Source organism: Lepidothrix coronata, unplaced genomic scaffold (genome assembly GCF_001604755.1).
Source record: "Lepidothrix coronata isolate B3197 unplaced genomic scaffold, Lepidothrix_coronata-1.0 Scaffold129, whole genome shotgun sequence".
NCBI lineage: Eukaryota > Metazoa > Chordata > Aves > Passeriformes > Pipridae > Lepidothrix > Lepidothrix coronata.
The window spans coordinates 2488711-2510933 of record NW_016690309.1 but is presented as its reverse complement, the minus strand read 5'-3'; the positions used below and the strand labels follow the sequence as shown (position 1 = coordinate 2510933).

The 22223-nt window shown below is 40.7% G+C and overlaps 1 protein-coding gene and 1 long non-coding RNA gene across 12 annotated transcripts in view; one reads left to right on the top strand and one right to left on the bottom strand.

Annotated features, from left to right (window-relative positions):
- The window catches only part of ABCC9 (ATP binding cassette subfamily C member 9), a 68880-nt gene that overhangs the window by 9501 nt on the left and 37156 nt on the right, over positions 1–22223 (bottom strand). For 5 of the 11 annotated variants that reach the window (XM_017826593.1, XM_017826597.1, XM_017826591.1 and 2 more), the window contains 14 exons: positions 20262–20300; positions 18300–18401; positions 16862–16946; positions 16287–16367; positions 15603–15740; positions 14988–15113; positions 14348–14444; positions 13201–13436; positions 12125–12273; positions 11302–11371; positions 10313–10470; positions 7767–7859; positions 4544–4646; positions 2127–2228 (listed from right to left, as the gene is read on the bottom strand). In XM_017826593.1, coding sequence (XP_017682082.1) covers positions 2127–2228; positions 4544–4646; positions 7767–7859; positions 10313–10470; positions 11302–11371; positions 12125–12273; positions 13201–13436; positions 14348–14444; positions 14988–15113; positions 15603–15740; positions 16287–16367; positions 16862–16946; positions 18300–18401; positions 20262–20300 — 1579 coding nt within the window. The remainder of the gene's footprint in view (positions 1–2126; positions 2229–4543; positions 4647–7766; positions 7860–10312; positions 10471–11301; positions 11372–12124; positions 12274–13200; positions 13437–14347; positions 14445–14987; positions 15114–15602; positions 15741–16286; positions 16368–16861; positions 16947–18299; positions 18402–20261; positions 20301–22223) is intronic. The other 6 variants (XM_017826594.1, XM_017826600.1, XM_017826596.1 and 3 more) reach the window with 3 other exon arrangements.
- LOC108503046 lies at positions 3250–4044 on the top strand. Its single transcript, XR_001876710.1, has 2 exons — positions 3250–3720; positions 3874–4044. It is a non-coding gene; the product is annotated as an uncharacterized LOC108503046 (long non-coding RNA).

Genomic DNA, 22223 nt, shown 5'->3' with positions numbered 1-22223 from the left:
TCTCATTTGTAATTAAAAGGATTTGGTCAATAGTAAAGGTATTACTTCCAGTAGATAATAGTTGACAATTAGTTGTCTAACAATACCCAGTAGATTAAACAAACTGATTTCTAGTCAGGACTGACTATTTAAGGCTGAAAATTGTAAAGCTTTTTCCTAAACATTCCTAAGTCTGTATTTAGGCGCATATATAAGAATGAAAAATTGATCTTATTAGTAACAGTTGATTGCCAAGAACCTTTAAAAATTGAGTTATTTTATAGACCTGCTAAAGGTTTAGAAACTTAACACAGTGAAAACATCCTATGCACAAACATAATTCAGAGAAAGGCTTTGTAATTTTTTTTTGTGAGAGATCATTGAATCTGACAAATAAGGACTTTATTATGAATAAATCCCCCAGCCCCATTTCTTTCCCACTAACCTAATACTGATGCAATAGGCAAACAGAAAATAACTTTTACTGAGATTCAGCAAAATCTGTTGTTAATTTAGAGGACTTAGTAAGTAAGTAAGACTTAGTGATCATTAAGATAGAGTTCTGGAGGGGGTATTTGTTGTTCAGAAACTCCTCATTTGGTGCCCAGCTGTTGAGCCAGGCAGTTATAGAAATGGGTAAGTTTGCAGATAAGCAAAACACTCTGCAGAACTGACAGACCTGATAACAGAGCCTGGCATCCAGAAAGCTCTACCCACCACTTCAACCACCACCTCACAGTTGTACAGGGGGGTTGGCAGTGTTTACAGAGGAGGAAAGAACAAGCCATGGATGTCTGTTGTAAACACAGCCTTGGTACAGTTTGCTCTCATCCAGGTCCAAACATCAGTCCTCTCTTACCTCCAAAGAGAAATAATACAAAACTCTGTGCCAGGGGACACGGGTAATGATCAAACTGTCTTCAAAATGTCACCAGTGTTCTTGTGGGGAAGCAGAGGGACAGGGGAACACTTGGTGACTACAGCACTCCTTCCTCTGCTGCACCAGACTTCAGCACATGCCTGTTTCACACCAAGGATCTGTTTGCAAACACAGGCTAAAACCAAGGAAGCCAAGGATGATGCAGACATCCCGGCACTCCCAGATCTCTGCTAATGAAGCAGGATTACCAGGCATGTTTTCTGAGTGAAGCTGAAGCCCTGGGACTGATTCTCAGTTGCTGGCAGGTCCTTACACTGCTGCAATGACAACACGAAGGGGATCTAAGGCCATCCCAAGGCAGCTGCTGAGAACTCTGTTGTAACCATGGGCTTGACAGCATTTAGGTGCAAAGCCAGATCTCTGTGTTAGACCCATATCCCTACATCATATCAGTGTTTTAAAGCAACCAGAATTTTGCCATGGTTTCAAAAGTTGTTCCTGCCACTGTCATCATCCTGCTTTTGCCCCCAATCCTGTGGTTAATTCAGTAATATTTCTACTCTCTATGGTGACTGTAATCCACTCTGTGCTCATGGTGCTCTCTCAGCCTCTCTCGTAGCCAGGGACACTAAAACACTGTTCCCTCTCCTCAGCTAAAATAGCTCACTGCTCATGACAGTGGCAAAATGAGTCAGCTACTGGACCACCAAATTCCCAACTCCATCTCCTCTGCTTTCCTACTGCTGCCTGGCACGATAAACCATGCCTACAAAGGTCCCAGTCCCCAAATCCATTCAGAATTGCATGGACAACATCAGGCATCTGAGTAGTTTCCCTCCAAAGGCAAAACTGGTGTTTCTGTTTCTTCAGCAATTAATTGATTTGCTCTCTGGTTAAAGATTACTTGGACTGTGACAATCTGTGGAATAGTATTTCCTGGCAGGTTTTGCCATGTAGAGGCAGAACCAACACTGTGTTATACAAACCAGAGTGCACGGCAAGTCCTCTTACGCATTTTTAATTTTCCTGCTCTGCTTGGGAGCACGCAGGGCCTGGGAATGGCTGTGTTTTTTTAATTGGCTCATAAAGCCTGAAGCAAGTCCAAGTTGCCCTGAACTCTCTCGACTTTGGCTCGAATCCATTATTTGCAGGATTGGGTTTTTTTTCAAGATTAAGACAGCTGGAAGATAACCATGTATATATAAAAATATTATAAAATTAATACTTGGTTGGTCTGAAAGTTCTTAAGCTTTGCCTTGGTACGTACTGTCAGGGCATACAGGAGACCCAGCCCCACAAATCCTGAGTTGGGCCCTTCAGTGATGGAGGTGACAGCTGCAGTCAGGACAATACAGGCACCAAGGTAATCCTGGAATGAGAGAGACAGGGAGAGAAAGATTCTAGGCAACATTAAAAGGCAGCAACAAGAACATTTCTTTAGTTGAGGGGCAGTTTAACTTTACTGAGAATTATTTATATAATGACATCTACTACTTAATTATTGGTTTGTTCTTCCTGGAGAAGGTCACAGGTTGTGGGGCTCAACCTGAACACTCTAAATCAACTTGCTGAATACAAGTGAAACAGGCCAGTAATTTCAGCAAATCCATTTGGTATCTCACTATGGGAGCCCCAGAGAGAGCAGGTATCAAAAAAATCAAATGAGCACATAAAAAATCCTAAGAATGATATAACAACGATACCCCTAATTCCTACCACTAAAACAAATCAATTCCACTTTCTCCACTCTCTTTCAGGTCTTCTTAAAACATGGGTTTGCCTCCTCAGAAAAGAGAAGTATCAGTGACTTCACAAAATCCAGGAAGGCTTTTGGTAGAATTTATACAGGTCATGCATATGTTTTATTGGCAGAAGCTTTGCAGGAGCTGGAACCTATTTTCTTGATGTGCAGCTCAGTTTTGAAGTGAATGCCACATGTGATCTCATGGAATCAAGGTGCCTGATTAATGAGACCCTTGGTATTCCCTCTATCCCATGCTGCCTGCACTATATTTAGTTTGGATTACATTTTCCATCCATTTTTCTCCTCCTGTCTGGTAATGCCTGTAATCTTTCCTTCTGAGATTGCAAATGAGGGTTGCCTGGTTCTTCTGTCCGTAAATTGTGTTGAAGAGCAGATGACAGACTCAAACTTTAGTGGGGGATGGATTTAAACTGAGAGAGAGGAGGTTTAGATTGGATATTAGGAAGAAATCCTTCCCTGGGACGGTGGGGAGGCCCTGGCACAAGTTGCCCAGAGAAGCTGTGGCTGCCCCATCCCTGGAAGCATCCAAGGCCAGGTTGGATGGGGCTCTGAGCAACCTGGTCTAGTGGAAGGTGTCCCTGCCCATGGCAGGGGGGTTGGAAGTAGATGATTTTTAAGGTCCTCTTTAGCCCAAACCGTGTGATTCTGAGATTTTATGATTGACATATGCAGGGAATTGGAACCACAGTGGTCTTGAGACTCCATCAGCAGCTGGGATAGGATTTGACAGCTGCTATAAAATCCTACAAGCTTTTGGGTGATCTTAGTACCAATGTGCTATTAAGGAGAGCTAAATGAACTATTCCCTGGCAAGGCCACATTATTCCTAATGCTATGATGAAGTGAGGCATATTTTTGGATCAGGTTCATTCCACATGTAAGCAAGCCTAAAACTGTGAGATGTTAACAGGCATCGCCACAGCTCATTCCAGGATTGGCTGTTGCTCTGTTATTTATCTGCCTTAGATTTGGAAGCAAGTTCAGCTTGGTCTTGTATGCTCTAAGAAGCTGAGAGTTTCATGCACAAGGGAAAGCTTTGCCATCATAGGAAATGAAGAATAACTTTGTTGCTCTGACAGCATACCAGGAAAATAAGGTGAGTATCCAGCCTTTGATGTGGGGATTAATAATGCCTGTTGCTATTTGTGTCTAGCAGAACCAGGTCACTGCTCTGTTTATTTACTGCTCTTTGGGTTTGAGATGAATAAGGAAATCACAGTTGCTTTGCTTGCCTCTTCTTGCCTTGCAGATCAGGAAAGTCCCTCACGTGCTGTCCCTGGAGAGCCCCCCCAAAAACCAGGAGCCTATTTCACTGTCAGTGGCTGCTCTGTGCCCTACTGTCATTTTTTTTTCCAGTTGGAGTCTGGTTCTGCCATCTTTCATGATATCAAACAGTAAAACCACAAAGAGTATGGCCTGACAGCTGCAGTAAGGGCACTGCAAGGAGGGGTTTAACTTACAGCTGTGGGGTCAAACCTGCTGCTGGAGAGATACTTCAGGACCTAAAAGGTGAGTGGTGCCTAAAACAGCCCTGGCAGAATGATGGCACAGTTCACAAAACTACCAAAAATCCGTGTCCTTCTTTGAAAGTAGTTCCTGCTGGAGCAGGTCTGCAGATGCTGCACAGTAGCAGAGAAAGCCTTGTTTCAAGTTATGTAAATGTTTGTCCTTGCATTCTCTTCACACACTACACAGCACAGCAGCAAAAGATGAGGGAGAACTTGCATTTTCCTACTCCTGGCCAAGAAAGCTGAAAAAGCCCTGTGGGTTTAACATAACAATGCCGCTCTATTTTAAGGAGCTGTGTGTGTGTAACCTCAGCGCGAGATTAATTCCCGTTATTATCTTCTCCGCGTCAGGCAAAGCCTCTGTTTGCTTCCAAGGTTTCAAAACCACGGCTGGGACGAAACCGAACGTACCGTCCTGACCTCCAGCCATCTGTTGGCAGCCGACAGAAATAAGTAGGCAATGTTGTTGGTGTCTGTCAGTTCCAGCATGCGCTGTTTGAACCTGGCTTCATGCCTGCCGAGAGCAAAGTTGGTACATTTACAACACGTCACACGCTCACACACAGAAGGGTGAAGCATTAACTCTCCTCTAAGGGTGAAGCATTAACTCTCCTCTGACTTCCCTCCCTCCCTCTCCCCCCCCACAGTCAAAACTTTTTGCCCTTCTGATTTTGGGTTAAAAACTCTTCCCTGCTGCCACAACTCTCCATAACCAGAGCTGCCCGTGTGATGGGGAGGGTTTGTTTTGGAGTAGATTTTGGATCAGAGCCTGTCCCCTGAAAGAGACTCCAGCGCTGGGGTGCTGGGCTTTTGCTTGTCAAAGTTGATCCATTTTTTATAGCTGTGGCCACCCTTCAGTCCTCTAACAAGTGAGTGCTGCTGTGGCTCCTTGCTTCTTCCTCACAAGCCACTACCAAGACCTGTCATCTGAAAAGCTGATTTCAGATGTCTCTGTAGAAATTTTACTGCATAGCAGACAAGAATGGACATTTCATGTATTGCACATATTCTTTTCAGTATTTCTATAGTATAGAAAGACACTGGCATGGGAATATCATGTTCCTCTTTTGCCACAGGAGCTTTGGAATCATTTCCCAGTCACCTCTTCCATCTACTTTTGGTCACAGATGAGCTTCTCTTTATCCCCCAGTGATAATGACTTTACCATGTCTCTCCTGGGTAAAAACCTGCTGTCCATTTAAGCCAGATCCTAATTACCTGTTATTCTCACACATTCTAATTTATTAATATAATGAATTTAAATTCATTGTATTAATCACAGCTGATTTTAACTTTTGTAGCATGTTATTGGTGACTCTTAGGTCAGGTATAAAACAAAGTTTGTGTGTCTGCTATTTTATTGCAACTGTACCAGCTGGTCTGACCAAAAAAAGGTGTCTGAAAAGGTGCCTGGCCAGCTGCAGGGCTCTTCAACAGGAGTGACACCTCTAAGTAACAAGAATGACACCTCTCAGCTAATGTAGACCAATCCACAGATCAATACCTTTCAGCCACACAGCTCAGCTGTTTTCTCAGCCAGTCACAGGTTGCCTAAACAACTGGGAAACTACAATGAGGGAGAGCCAGAGATTATCTCTGAATTGCAAAAATGAGGGGTGTTACCTCCACTGTCAGCTGTTTCCCTCTCCCATTTGTAATGCCCATCACATTTAAAACCAAGTATGCCAGAGCCCCCAGGAGCTGAAGTACATTTTGGGAGGGGAGGGGGAAATCCCTGTTTGTGTAAGTGTATTAAATTCATGGTGCCTTGCACAGTCAGATGGAAACCATCTTCTTGTTTCATATTCTGCTCTCTGCTCCTTACTCTTACTTGAATAAACCAGCTGAACTTCAGTCAGCAGCTCATTGTTTTATCTTCCATTTTAGTCTCAAGGTCCTGCTGTGAAGCACCTGTAACGCCTGTTCTACCAGAAATTTCCTTCTTTTTTCCTCTGCTGTTTCCCACTGATGTTTTATTTCCCTCTACACAGCTTGCAAACATGGTAAGCAACCTCCCCAAAACAACTGGTAACAGGAATGACATGGGGAGGAGCAAAGATGCACTGACAATCCTGCTCATCTGCCTTCCTGGCAGCAAAACTCCTGTTTTCCTAATGGAAAATCTGACATGCTCAATCCGTATGCTTTTGTCCACGTTCAGCTCATCTTCTGGGCCACTTTAGTCTTTTATCCTGTCAGATGACAAACAGCAAAGGTCACTGAGATTGCTCTCTGATCCAACTGTACTACTTTGTGGTAAGTTATGTGAGGAGCTGCTCTATTTTATCCTGGAACATACTGAACTCAAACTGCAGAGAATGACTAACAGTAAATACGAGCTTGCTGACAAAAAGTGCTGGAGACTTCAAGTTTGGTTGATACTGGAGCACAGACAGGGAGATGAAATGGCTTTGATTAGCACCAGAGTTCCTGGAGAACTCAAGTGATGGTTGTGATGCCCAGTCCTTCCCTCAGGTTGCCTTTTGCTCTCTGCCATCCAAGCCCACAATGTCTGTTTTATAAGGTAGAGTTCAACTCCCAAGAGGTGCTAAGCTCCTTCGTCTTTCTCAGGAGACAACACGGCAAAAGGCCACTCTGAATCTCTCAAGAAGCACTCAGCTACATCACCATCAGGCCTTAATGATGATTTACTCTTTCAGTATGTCATTCTGGTTGATCAAGCTTGTTAAGACATTTCCTGTTGACCACTGGCTCACGTCTCTTCAACACAGCAATACTTTTGCTTGTCCTTCCGCATTCCTTACTGCAACAGTCTGTACTAACAGCCCAGGTCCTAAAGCTTAGCCTGAAGTGGTGAAACAGTCTTAAGCTGATCAGAGAGGTGTGTAAATGGCATTGCAGTGAGGTCTGCTCTGGTTTGAGGTTCTACATGGCACAGGATGAGTGCAAGCTGTGCTTAGTGGGGAGCAACATCAAGCTGGGACTTGCTCAGTCATGCCAGATATAATGTAGTGAATATACAAGGAGAATTTGGCCAGTATTTCATGTAGTAAGTAGAGAAAAAATACATGCATGGGAAGCTGAAAAAATTACCTGAATCTTCTGGAATTTATTTTTCAATTTTGATTGGCAAGGGTAGGTTTTACAATATTAAGATCAAGCTCTGTTCTGCTGTAGTTTTCTTGGAAAGTCTCCCAAGCTGCACACTTTCAGTTGGAGAGTGCTATAAAGATGTTTCCCTGCCCAGGGAGTGGGTTAAATACAGCACTGATTCAGGGACACAGGGTTGTAGGATGTAGCAGGGGGGTCTGAAGGAGCAATGCCTGTGCCTGCTTGGCAAAAGGGAGCTTTCTGCTGCCCAGGTAAGGCATGGCTAAAACAGACTCCTTAAAAGTCTAAATATCATATCTGAAATACATAATCATCTTTAATTCAGTGGAAAACCAATACAGAAATAATTAGTGTGTTACTAAAAATATGCAAAAGGTTTTAAAGGCATGGAAAAGCTATAGGAAAACAAAATTTCTTTGTTTGGTTGGGTTTTTTGGGGGTTTTTTTGAGATAGTTTAAGAAAGCTCATGAAATCCAAGAGATTGCCCTCAGACATGCTCCAAGGAGGCTGCACAGGCCCGACCAAAAGCCAAGCCTCACTCTAAAAATTTGTTTTACTGACCCAAATGCTCTGATGGTGGTAAGGCCTTCAGCTGTCTCCGAGAAGTGACACAGTAAAGGGAGCTGGGTGCTGTCATCGAGTTCCTGGAGGTCCCTGGGAGCACAAAAAACAACAGACACCCATTACAATGTAAACATCTCTGTCTGTAGAAATCTCACTGCATAGCAGGCAAGGATGGACCTTTCATGTATTGCACATATTCTTTTCAGGAACACACAAAAGCCTTTGAATCATTTCCCAGTCACCTCTTCCATCTACTTTTGGTCACAGATGAGCTTCTCTTTGTCCCCCAGTGATAATGAATTTATTCATGCTAGCCAGATCCTAATTACCTGTTATTCTCACACATTCTAATTTATTAATATAATGAACTTAAATTCAGAACGGCTGATTTTAACTTTTGTAGCATGTTATTGGTGACTCTTAGGTCAGGTATAAAACAGGGTTTGTGTATCTGTAAGCTTATTTATTTTATTGCAACTGTACCAGCCAGTCTAACAAAAAGAAAAGGTGCCTTTCCATATAAATCTTGCTTCATTTTCCATATCTGTAAGTACCACAACATGCTGAATGTAAAATATAACAGATGATAGCAGACCTATTTGCAGTTTTAAATTACCACACTGGTTGAAACAGAGACAGCACTGACAGAGAAATAATATGAATGATGAATTTCCTCAATTACTCAGCAATGGTACTTCCAAGACCTGCTTGGAGCAATGATATTTAAGTCCAAAGAGTTCCAGTCTCCTGAAACAGGAATGTTTTCCAAACCATGGAGAAAAATCCATCTTTCTGTAACACTCTGCCATTGGCACAGCAGCCAGTTGTATAAACAGAAGAGAGGCCAGATCATTAGAGATTTAAAGTCTTTATCAAAATCCTGCTATGTTTGCACACTGCATTAGATAGGCCAGGAGAAATAAGTGCTCCATGATGCTGAATGTTGCAGTACACAGAGCTAATTTCACTGCTTATGTTTTGATGATAAATATCTTTCAAATTTATGATGGAAAATACACAGAAGTTTTTGAAAGATGTAATGGAAAATACAACAAAGTGCTGCAAGAAATACTGTAAATATTTGCATTTCTAAAAATTAGTGAAGCTTATATTCCTGCAGAGTACTGTGTGCAAGTAAGTTATAAATACTGGCTGAAGCTGTTCCTTCCTCCTACATTTCCCAAGACTGATTTTTATAGAAATAAATTGGATTTTTTTTGGTTTCTGTTTTGCATTGAAAGAACACAAGCCAACCCCGAATGCCTCACAAGTGATTTAAAAGAGTTTAATTTAAACAGATTAATTAAAAAAAAACAACACTCCTTATACAGATTTTCCCAGAAAAGTAAGGGAATGAAATGGATGAGGTAGTTATGGACTTGCAGAGCCCATGGGTGCTTGTGTAGGTGTGTGCTGACTTAGAGGGATGATCAACCTCTCTCTAGCTTGCATGGTTATTGCTGCATCAGGTTTGGTGGGGTAAGAGCAAGGTTTCTGGAAAAACCTCAGAGAAATTAAGCAGATTCTTTCAGATTTAAACATTTTCCTGGTTTATGAATTCTGATTATGTCATTTTCTTAGGAATAAATCTTGGAAATTCTGAGGAAAGACCATGAAAAGTAGGGTAAAGTGAAGCAAAATTATTAATATGTTGCTCAGTGCCCGGCCTGCTCCATGGCTTTAAGGGGAATAACTGACACAACTCTTTCTGGATAAGAAGCTACTAGTTTATCTATTTCTTATTTGCTGCAAAACAGCAGCTAATGCTGTAGCATGTGCCTACTGCAAAGATAAGGCCAGATAATAATAACCTGCTAATAATGACAGATTCTTTTGGCCTCTCTGCAAGTCAGCAGGTGCCTTGGTGAGTAATTTTAAGTATCAGAGAGTGGTGTAAATCCAGCAAAAAAAAAAAAAAAGGAAGAAGAATGGATCCAGTTTAAGAAAAAACCTTCAAAAGGCTTGCTTAAGATGTTTTACAGAATGAATTTAGCATGAGTCTAAGAAATCCTGATGCTCTTTTTGCTGAAAAATTTTACTTTTTATGCCCAGGCAAACCGTCAAAATGGTTTGAATATGGATATGAAATGCTGTAGAGTGGAAATGACTTTCTGTAGAGGATTTTCCCCCCAATATGAAGAATAAGCAGCTACTGATGTTAATCCAGGGAGTTATTTTCCATTCTCTACTAACTCTCAGAAGGTCAAAGAGGAGCTTTGACCAGAGGCAAGCTGGCTCAGTTGATTAACAGACTTCATGCTCATCTGACTCAGTGTACACAACAGTGTACAAAAGTGATGCAACTGGTGTTACTTCCCTAAATATTCCATTTGTAGTCAGGTCACCTGGAAAAATCCTCCTGTGTACGTCCCAGACTCAAGCCTCAGGATCAGAAGCAGGATGCCATGACCATTTTCCCCTGATTCCTGTAGCCTCACATTTCATCACAATTCTTAGCACAATTTTTTTTTTTTAGAAGAAATTTTCAGGACAGGTTTTGTTGTTTGGCTTTTGTTTGTTTTTTGTTTTTTTTTAATACGTACTTGGAAGCAACTCTGAAGTATTTCTGGATGAAATAAAATGCTATCCCAAGAGGCACGAGGGCGACAAGGAACCATGGGGTGGCATAGGAGATCATCCCAATGGCTGACAGGCAGAGCAAGGTGGACCTGGTAAGAGACTCCAGCGTAGGAGGGATGTGCTACAGTGAAATAAAAGACTTACATAAGGCAAAAAATCACTGTAATAGCCCTTTTCCCATAGAGGACCACCGGGAAAGTGGAATGATACCACTGTGCAGTCATCAATATTCTCTTTACATCAGGAGACTTCATGTTTCTGTGAGTCTAATACCCAAATGTTAAAAATAAATGAGCCAGTGGGTTTGGGTTTTTTTTTCCTAAAAGTCAGACCTTCAAATCTCCTGGGGAAACAGGAGCCATTTCCACCTTGTCTAGATAGCAGGTAAGGAAGAAAAAATTGTTCTTCGTATCCTAACTATTTAGAAAAATACAGTGAACTTTTTTAGAACCTCTTAATTTTTCTTCCACGTTCCCATCACTCTCACATTGAGGTTCACTGCTCATCCAAAAATTTTAATGCACAGCCATAGTGAAAACATCCTTTCCTTCCCCTGAATGCTCTAAATCCACATGTGCTACAGCCAGGGTGGAACACTTATTTGTCATATCTGCTCCTATACAGTTAAAGTTTCTATATTCTACCCTCTTTCCTGTTTTGAGCTCAAAATATGATGTTTTGCTAATCCAGATCTTCCAGTAGAAGCAACTAATCTGCATATGAAGAAATTGAGAGCCTCCATCTCTCACTACATTTGATTTTATAGTTACTTGCCCATATTACTTTCTATTTTTATCACTCTCAGTGCCTGTTTTGCCATGCTTTTCTCTACTGAACATTTTAATACATTTAATAATACATACCTTTAATACATTTAATGCTCTTATTCAGTATCTAAGTGAAAATTTGCAAAGCCAAGGTGTAATAAAATACAATATATCGATGCATCTACCTGGTCAATGATATTTGTGTCAGCAGAGAAACGATTCAGAATCAGCCCCAATGGAGTCATATCAAAGAACCTGTTGAACAAATTAAAACCAAAAAATTACCTGTAAAGGAATTCCATTTTTGGGGAAAAAGTCCAGTCAGACAGAACACAGAGAGCTGTCTGCAGCCTTTCTCTAAAACCAAGCAGTAAATACAAGTAACACAACAGATACAAAATCTGCATCCTGACTGTCCAAATGCTTCTTTTGGCATTTCCCCCACAGAAAAAAGCTTTATCTCCTCTTCCAAAAACCTGCTGTCTTATGTCCTGGACTTTCATTCTTGCTCCCTCAAGACTTAAGATCCCTTCCAAAGATCTCAGCCTGTCCCTGGCTCCCGATAAAGGTCACCAACCACAGAAGTTTCATGGAAGCACTGGGATAACTTGATTTGTTATTCATGCATCCTTTTGGCCATCCTGCTGCCTCTGTTGTCATCCACAAAACCTGTCCCCAGCCATCAGAAGAAGCCTTGGTGTCGTTTGTCACCATGTCACTGCTCAGAGCTGGAGTTTGGCTGTCCTGGAGCTTGAACACTTGACAATCCAGCCTTGAAGGGCTGCCAGTTATCCAACAGATCTCAGCCAGACAAAAAAGGGGGAAGAATTTCACATGTTCTGCAATGGAATTTTCCCCCCCTTAATTCACCACTAGTTATTTTCACTTTTTGAGGCCTTGGAGGAAACAGGGTGGCCACGAGAGCTTTTTGGAGGAGTGCCCTCCCAGGTACAAAGAGAGCAGGTTTTGATCACGGAGCTTTTTGGGGGGATATAATTTCTGCTGTACCTGATGGGTCCAAGGATGATCTTGTTGAGGAGGTTGTGGTGTAGGTTCTTGGCTGCTGTGAGACCCATCCACTCCACAGTCAGTGATGTGATGAGGCAAAGGACAATCCCAGCTCCGGAGAGGATGCTGAAGACAGCTACATGATAAGTCTGATAAAATGACAAACATATCAATCCTAGAAATAAACACCCATTTCTGCTTTCTGCTAGGAGGTTCCCAAGGTACCAATCAGCTACTATGTCACATCACTTATATTACATAGTTGTAATTATAATCCTATATAATATCTGGGAAATAAAAAACTATGACTGAACTGCAATTCAGTAAGTTCACATAAGCAGAAGTTATGGTAGTTCTAAGAGCCCTCACCCCCCCACTGATGAACACCCTTCAAGGCCATGAAATGATAGTTCTTAAAACTGTGAAGGTGGACTAAATGGATAAATAGAAAGGATCACGCATTTTTGGCCAAGAAATTCAGTCAACCAAAGTAGAACCTCTCAAGAATTAAGGCATTTGAGACATATTGGAATTGAGAGATAATGGATATTCCACTTTATTAAGTTCAAGCATTATAAAATTCCCAGAGCAGATCCTAGACTCATCTGCCAGGGTTATAACGCATACAAGCCTTCTGAAAGTTTACTAAGTGGATTCCAATGCAATATTGTATATTAGTCAAATCTACAGCTAGAAGCAGATTGTACTTAAGTAGCACAATTGAAGATTTTTTTTAGAATTTTTTTTTCTGGCAGGACATTACTTGACTGCCAGTACTTAGGAAAATGGGGTCATTGACTTAGGAGTTAAAAAATCCAGAAGGAAAAGTTTAGTATGAGGGCCCTTCCTTTGAAAGGTCAGTTATTTTTCTACCCTCAAGCCTGTTTCAGTTTTGCATGTTCAAAAAGGTGGATAAAATTTGAATGGCCTTGTTTTAACATGAAGAATTTGTCCATCCTGTAAAATAACCAAGGTTACTCCATCTATCATCTTTCCAATGTAACTAGATGAACAGCAAATGATTACTTTAGAATATTTTTTCTTTCTTTCTTTTTATCCTCCAAGATATGGCTAACCTTATCATCATCAGCATTCCTGGCTTCATTTGTGTTGTCCATGGATGTCCACGTAGCAAGCCAGTAATCTATGGCCACTATAACTGAGTGTTTCAACAGCTTGGAGAAAATCATCAGAAAGAGCAAGAAAAATCCTCCAGAGGTGAGATATCTCCAACAGGTTTTCCACGGCATCTTTGTCCTCAGCCTCATGACAGTTGACATATTATCATCTTCATCTTCTTCCTCTTCTTCCTCTGTGACTCAGACATTAAATCAAGTTTAGCTGGGACTCAGTACAAGGAATTTTACCTTGTTTTACTAGATTTGGGTGACTCTTTTCTTGTCTTGAATTTTAATTTTAAAGAAAACATTCGGTTTGTCATTTTAAAACAGCAGACACTTCAGACATATTCTCATAAGACTTTCCCGGTGCTCTTTAAGCAATTCTATCGTTTGTCAGTCTTTGACTTGTTGCAGCTTTGTTAATTTTAGTTAAACTGACTATTTATAGCAGAGACCAGGCCTTTCCCAACCTGTTCAGCTGCTTTTATTTTACAGTCAGCAGAGCACTTTGGGTTGCATGGAAGATTCTAGAAAGCCCTCCAAACCTTTCCATCTAGAGGCTCCAACATCTGTTGCACAAAAAAGTTCAATTTTCCCTTCAATCAAGAGCACTAAAGCTTTGTCTGTGATAAACTCATAATTGATCACATTACACTGAAACACAATTAGTGGGAGATACATGTTTCATAGGTGTATAAACAAGACATTTAATTTTTTCTGCAGATAATAAGAATATATATCTCACAGCCTTGCAGGCTGCACTTGAGGAAGGGAAATGTTGCCCTGCTCTTGACAACTACCCCGATTTGTTCTCTTTACAATTATTTCTGTTGTTTTACTTCCCTCTCATCTCTCAATAACTCCAGGCAGTGTGAGTTACCAAAGAAATTAACTTGTTCTGTGACACCCTTACCCCTGCACAAATACATGGAGAATTCCTCAACTAAATCATATCATAAACAGCTCAAAGTATTGGACTTCCCAGTTATTACCAAGTGTCACCATCATCTTCATATTTCATAGCTAAGAATTGTCAGCTGTTGAAGTGGAAAGGCAGTGAAACATAGGAACAGATTAAATAAAGTGAAACGATAAGACATACCCTCATCTTCATCTTCCAGCTGGGATTTGGATTCTCTGGGGTACATGGCCCTTCGGAGGGTTTTCCTTTCAAGAGTAGTTTGGTCAGCTTCCATATCCTGAAATAAGGAAGTGTATTTATTCATTTAGAGCTTAGCTGTCTGCCACTGTGGCAGCACCAACAGTAACCTCAAAGAGAACTTTATTGGGGTCACTTCACTCACAGAACCGAAAAGCACAGTGTTTTAGGATTTAACTTTCAGAAAATCCTGCTTTGTCCACCTACTCCCCTCTCTCTTTCTTCCAGTCTTTCATTCCCTCTCTTCTGGAATGACAAAAACTTCAGAAAGAGCCTTTAGAGAATCCTAGATGTTCATGGCAATAACAGAATAAGAGATACCATGGCCCACCAAAGGATGAGCTGTGCACCACATTCCAAAAGGTGGTTTGGGGAATGTGTCCTTACAAACCACCCGTGATGGATGTACCACACACTTCCTGGAAAACCTGCCCCAGTCCTTAAAACTCCTTACAGGTCATGCAGTTCTGCCCTAATGCCTAGTTGAAAACTTCTTCTGACATAGTTTGGGATGGGTTCTTTTTAATTTAAATGGAGAATATTTCTTTTCAGAAAAGCCATCCTTGTCTAAATGTCGATTTACCTTTTCCAATTCTTGATCCTGGCGATTCATCAGAGTTTTCCAGTGTTCATAGAGCTCAATATCCTTGTTCTGGATATCCTTTAGTGTCCCTTCTCTAAGCACCATTCCATCCTTCATTGCTATGATCTAGGGGAGAAAGCACCTGATAGATTTACTCAACAACATAAATATCATAATCACTGACCTGGATCCTACAAGACATGTCTCAGTATTGGTGGCATTGCCATTATGCAAATTTCTGTGCTCACTTTATTGAACATTTTATGAATAACTCCTTAATTTTGTTGGCACAGCCCATAAACTGAAACACTGAAACATCTTTAGCTGCACTTGTAAAAAGCACGGACAAGACATAATATATAATAGTCATATTTGCAATCAAAATCAAAATTAACTTTGATTCGATTTCAATTACAAAATCTACATAAATAATGTGGAAATAAAATAGTTCTTCCACTACAAAATCTGTATTTGTTAAAGTGGCAGGTGGCCCCATGGCATGTGGAATTAAGGAGGGAATCTATTACAGAGAAAAGTAGTAATCCCATCAAGTGTTACAGCGTTAACTTCATGTGCATGTTCATCAGATTTGCACCCTGGTACTGCTTCTCTTACCCAGTCAGCATGTGGCAGATATTGTAATTTATGTGTCACCAGGACAAGAGTCCTCTTGTCTTCCTGCAGAAACTTCAAAATCCCTTCCTGCATTAAATGATCACTTAAGTGAATGTCCAGTGCAGAGAACGGGTCATCCTGCAATCAAATCAAATTAGAAAATATTACAACAGGGTACAAAAGTTAGGTTTATTTCTAAAATATTATTTTTAAATTAGAAAGTGTCCAGGATTGCTAATGTTTCATCTCTCTCTAATGACTAAGACCCAGCCAGAGGCCTGCACTACAAAACTGGGAACTGGAATCCATTGATCTTCAGTTCATAACAATAAACTCTGTTAATTTTTAATTAATTTAATTAATAACTTTGATGGGAAACTGGCACAGGAAAGTTAAAACAGAATTAACAACTCTTCTAATTTCCTCTAAACCAAACTGATCTTCACTTGGAGTTAGAGAACCTATTCTACTCTTCCAGTGTTAATCTGAGTAGGAAATTCCACCTCCATCAGTCTCCCAGTATGTTTTAATGCTGCCTCTGGTGGCTGCTTATTTCCTACCTGCTTAATTGGGATTTGGAGTTGAATGCAAGTCCCTGTAGCTCTCTTAAATCTAGCATAAATATATGGAATGACAATTTTGTTACTAACTTTCCCAGCTCCATGTGGAAAAGAAGAATCTTACCAAGAAGACAATGTTGGTGTTCTGATAGAGCGCTCGAGCAACACAGATTCTCTGTCGTTGGCCTCCACTTAAATTAATCCCCTAATGAGTATAATGGATGAAAAATAGGCATCTTTGAATAAACATTATGACAGGCCTCCGGAAATGTGATTTTTTACAATTATACAGAGCTCCAGTAAATATCAAAAACTTCATTAAAATGCTAATTCTGTTGATAAACAAGCATAATCTTCATGTAATACCAGAAGAAAAATTATTATTCAACAACTACTCACGGGTAAGTGTAAATTAGGAAGAGCTGTTCTGTGCACAGTAGGCTTTTCAGATTGAAAAACGTAACAAATACAAGCATCAAATTGTGCATGTAAAATACAGGGGACTTTGCTCCAAAAATACCATTTGAGAAACAGCTGAAGAAGGAAAAAGTTTTCAACTCTTTTTGCAGTGAGCCTCGGTAAATTACAATTATTTACCAGTCTGGCAGCCCAACAGAGATCAGATTTGTCTGAGTGACACCAGAGAGTGTCTTCTTAATACAAAGGCCAAGCAGAGATTAAAGCATTTGTGTTATTTACCCTTTCTCCAATTTCTGTCTGATCACCAAATGGCAGTAAGTCGATGTCAGGCTGCAGAGAACACGCATCTGTAACAGCCTTGTACCTGTAAAAACAACACAGTCATTGCAATTATTTAACCAGCCACTTACTCTGCTAAAAAAAAAATAAATTCACTGCTAAGTTATTAAGGTTCTGTGATGGATGGATAATTGCAGAAATCAGAAGGGCAAAATGATTACTCAGCAGCTAATCCTGGAGCATAGTAAACTAAGCATTGTAAAACATGTCATGTTTATTAGAGATCTTTATTGACAACACCGCTTTTAAAAGATTTAATTACATAAAATATTGAGTATGTTTCTCCCTATCATGGAGCTGTTTTGTTGGACTCTGGAGGATTTAAAGCCATTTTCCACTGAGTTATTATTCTCCCCCCTTTAGGCGCCTCTTCATTTTCTTCACAGTGATATTCCAGGACAAAGGATCCTTGCAATGATTCTGATCTCGCCAGAAAGAGGAAACCACTTGCAAAGCCTTGAAATTTGCTGTGAGATTTGCTGTGGGGTATCACAGGTGACCTGCTAATCAGCAGCTGGGATCAGGCTATTTAAGTGGTATCGTTCAGCCTTGCCTCTTTGAATCAGGTGAATTTAGGCTGATGGATGCAGTAGCCGAAGAATCCGGTCCCTGGAATTTTAGGTGCCTCTCTGGATTTTGAGGCATTTCGTCGTGGTCAGGTTTTATCAAGTCGGAATGGACTCATCCATCTTAACAAAGCACAGGCTGAGAGGAACGGAGTGTATTTTTAATAACTTAAAAGAGAGAGGATGTTGCCTTTGAAAACATCAGCAATTTGTTTTCCTTTCAGTCCAGTCACTTTTTCCACGTTTCTTAACTGACCTTTTAGAAGGATACAAGCAGCTGGATAGGCACAATAGAAGCTGTGCACCTCAGCTGTCACACCCCCTTCTCCTGTGTTTCTAAAGGAAGAATTAAGGCTATTTCCTTGCAGGAGCCCATCTTCATATGTGCACTGTTTTTGTAAAAAAGTGCCCCAGTAACTGGATCACAGCAGGATAAGCACATAAACTCAGTGGAAACATGCCTAGAATCCCTATTTCCAGAGTCTTCTGGCAACCTCAGGCTCCATTAAACAAAAAAGACTCCAAAGATGGGATTCATCTCACCTTGGAAATTAGAGGTATGGCTTTCTCTGTATCCCATGGAGAGCCTGCATGATTTCTCACACACATCTTCTTGAAAGGCTCACTTAAACCAGAAACCTTCCTCTGAGATGGATAAAATCAGGTTTACTAAGCCCACCCCAGGGTTAATGGGCATCGATAGATATTTCTCCAAATCTACAAACTTACTCCAGAATATGCCAAAAAAAACCCAAAACAAACCCTCTCTAAAAGGAGCTGCCAGGTGTTTTTGCAAGGAGGTTGATATTTACCTCTGTTTGTTAAAAGGGCTCCCAAAGATGATGTTTTCCTCCACGGTTGCATTCAGCAGCCACGGCTTCTGAGCTGCATAAGCCACGGAGTATCTGTTTCTACTGCAGGCAGACACAGAGCATTAGCAAAAAGCAAAGCAATTTCTGAGAATCAGGGTTTTTAACATTAATTTTATGAATGTGCATTCAGAGAAATACAGGGGAACACATAAGCAAAGCAACTGTTACAAAAATGAAGGGAAGAATTTTAAATTAGATGCTTTTGTTAGAACAGCACCGACTCTCTCCCCTCATGGCAAAATCTACACTCTAGGTTGTATTCTATTCTCCTATAAATGGCTGATACCTACCTCAATCTAGTAACTGCAATTTCAATCCAAAGGCAAATTAATAAGTAATAAAAATGGTTATATTCTCATAAGAATAGTTATTTGGTATTTTTTTCTCCAATATCAAAACAGATATGTGAAAAGACACTGTTCAAATGGCAACAGTACACTTGACTTGCTGCTTTCTGAAGTTTTAGATTATTTTAGGTGACCACACACATAAAATAGTTTTTTCTCAGTGAATAATTTTTTACTTTTGGTCTATTAGATCCTCAGTGGACTGACATGATACTGGAAAAGAGAGCAGTTTAACACAGATTGGGAAGGAATCACTGCACTCTCCCAAGTATTTTTTAGACATCCTTTCAACACGTCTAAATACCTAATGACATGTTCTTTTCTTCTGGTTGTTTTGCCAATGTACAGCAGCAAAAGAGGTCGTGTAATGTCAGATATTTCCCTGAGGTGCCCGAGATGTGTGAGGCAGGAGTGGTGAACTGGTTCACCCCTCATGGATCTGAACACTTATCACAGAAACATGGAATCACAGAGTGGCCTGGGTTGGAAGGGACATTAAAGATCATCTTGTTCCAACCCCCTGCCATGGGCAGGGACATCTTCCACTAGCCCAGGTTGCTCAGAGCCCCATCCAACCTGGCCTTGGACACTTCCAGGGATGGGGCAGCCACAGCTTCTCTGGGCAACCTGTGCCAGGGCCTCACCACCCTCACAGGGAACAATTTCTCCCTAATATCCAATCTAAACCTCCTCTCTGTCGGTGTAAAGCCATTCCCCCTTGTCCTGTCACTCCAGGCCCTTGGAAATTGTCGCTCTCCATCTTTCCTGTGGGCTCCCTTTATGTTCTGGAAGGCCACAACTGGATTCCTTCTCAGTCTCTTTGATGCTATTGCTTCCAACAACGCATTTGGTTAACTTTGTGTGTAAACATCTAGGATTTGCTGTCGACAGAGAGGGTTCAGGGGCATGAGAAATAGCTGGTTAGAAGTCATCAGTAGTCTCCCAAAACTCTGAGGCGTTTAAGCAGTTCAGGACGCACTAGTACAAAATGTGTCCTCAGGATTATCAGGCAGCAAATCCTGGTGTGTCTCCCAACCACAGCTCCGTGTGCCACTACTTCTCTGTCAGTTATGACATGTTTTCAGTTTGGCTTGTCCTTCTTTTAAACCTGCAGACCCCTTCCCTGGAGCCAGGGGTGGAGGCACTGCTTGACTTCAGCTCCCTCTGTGACCTGCTCTGTGACACAGCCTGGGTTAGGCACAGCACAAACCCCAGAACACACAAAACACACGGTAGGATCCACATGACAGTGTCTCAAATCCATCTAGAGGCCCTGTCTTGCACAATATGGAGCACACTAAACTCCCAGTGCTGTCAAATGGGACCTGGGATCACTGAACATCTTTCAGACAAGACTGAGGTAGTGGTGCAATCGCTGGAGAAGATTGGGATCCACTGGATTTAACACAGTCTGTCAGTTAATCCCACAGTAAACAATTATCATCAACATGGTAAGAAAACAGAGATGGCTGAAGAGTACAAAGATGAAGGTTTGGGGAAATTCTGAAGGAATTAATGCGTGTATTAAGATACACTAAAAAAAAAGAAATAATACCTTCTGGATGCTTCAAAAGAAGGTTCAGTTTCATTTACACTGTAAGTTATGGTAAATGACATTTAGTAAGCAGGAAATATAAAGAATAACAATTTGTGCTAGTTTTACACACAGGAAAACTGGAGTTAAGTACATATTTTAAGAAATCAACATAAGTTGAGGTTTGTTTGTTCTTGAAGGGAAAACAAACAAGGTCTTAGTAAAAACATAAAACTTTTCTAATTACAACAGTTTCATATCTATAACACACAGTGGCTAAACAGGCAAATCATGTTGTTAGAAAATCTGTTAAAAATTAAAAGCATATTGTAAAACCTATTAAAAATTAAAATATTTGATATTGCCTGGGCACGTAAAAGGCTGACAAGCAATAACTTATCCACAGTTTTGTCAATGACCTGCAAGAGCTGGTAACTAATGTCAAGTTTCCCCTGGAGCAAAGATAAGCTTTGCAGACACACCTTTGAATCAGAAGAGATCTTGAACCTGTTTATAGCACTAAGGCTGCATAAAGCACAGCACTACAAGGCTTTCCTTGGCAATCTCCACTTCTTAAGGATCATATCCTTAAGAAACTCATTCTGAAGAGCATTCAGTGGCAGTAATGACATGAATGATTTTGCAGCTCCCTCTGTTTGTTAATTGAGTCAAAAACTGTGTTAAGGGACTGGAATGGCAGCAAAAGCCATTCTGGACCAGTGATGATGCTCAGGTGTCCAGGCATGGTGATGCATCACTGCAAAGTGCAAAACCCAGAAGAGTAAGTTTATGCCAGGTAAATAGAAACAGGCATTGGAAGGGATTACAAAACTGATGCTCATGTATTATTTTCCTGACTTAAAAAAAAAACAAAACCATGAACAAAATTATCCTCCACTCTCAGGTCTATGAATCCTCCAGATGAAACATTTCACTGCTGAGGCAGAAACGTCTGCTTGACTGCTGGGATACCAGTAAACGCAGCTGCACTCGTAAGGAGAATATCCAAGTCTAGAAAATTTTCATAGCAGAGTCCCTGTAATGCCAGACTCATGTATTAACATCTTCCCAAAATTCCAGACCTGAGACACAGCAGAACATCAGCTCTCTGAGGACTTTGACAATTCAGGCCTTGCAAAGGGCACAATCTGTGTTTCCTTTGGGCATCAATTGTCAGAGGAGATACTTCATTACAGGTGAGTAAGTCCTGCTGATTTATCTCAGAATTGTCAAAGAGACATAAATTCAGGCTCAAAAGAGACATCGCTTCACTAGAACTGGTCTCATACTCAGCAGAAGCTTCCAGTCTTCTCTACAATGGAATAAAGTTACAAGAAAGCAAAAGATGGAGTCTAAGGAGAGATTGAAAAAGGGTTGGAAATTAGGTCAAGCCAAACAAAAAAGAAAAAAAGAACAAACTAAATTTGCTCTATTCAAAACCCCCAAACTTTTATCAGCAGGGCATAGCAGTGGTAAAGAAAGAGATAATGCTTTCATGTACACATTTGGAAGTGCCCTCTGAACTACAATTTAACAAAAACTGGGCACAGGTCTTGCAGGACCCCTTGCAATTCCATACCAGATTTAATATGCTTGCCACTGGAATCAAATAGATTGTCTGAATGAGCAAGGACTAATTTTCAGATCTTATCTACCTAAACACTTCTTTGGTTAGAAATGTCATTCCATGCTTAGCTTGACAAATACACTTTAATTCTCCCAAATTATGAGTGAGATATCTGTGAGAACCCACATTTACCAATAATCCCATGAATAAACACATAGAAGACCTTTGCTGAGCTGGGGCCTTCACAAACAAGGGGATTAAGTATTTGGTCTTATACTTTTTTACCCAGCTGAAGCTGAGAGAGTGATGGGATTGCAGGGCATGGGAGTGCACTGGAATTGAAGCTCCTGAGGTTTCTAAAAAGAGTATTTTATTTGCCTGAGGGGATCAGCAATTTTTGTTCTAGTTTCTTTACT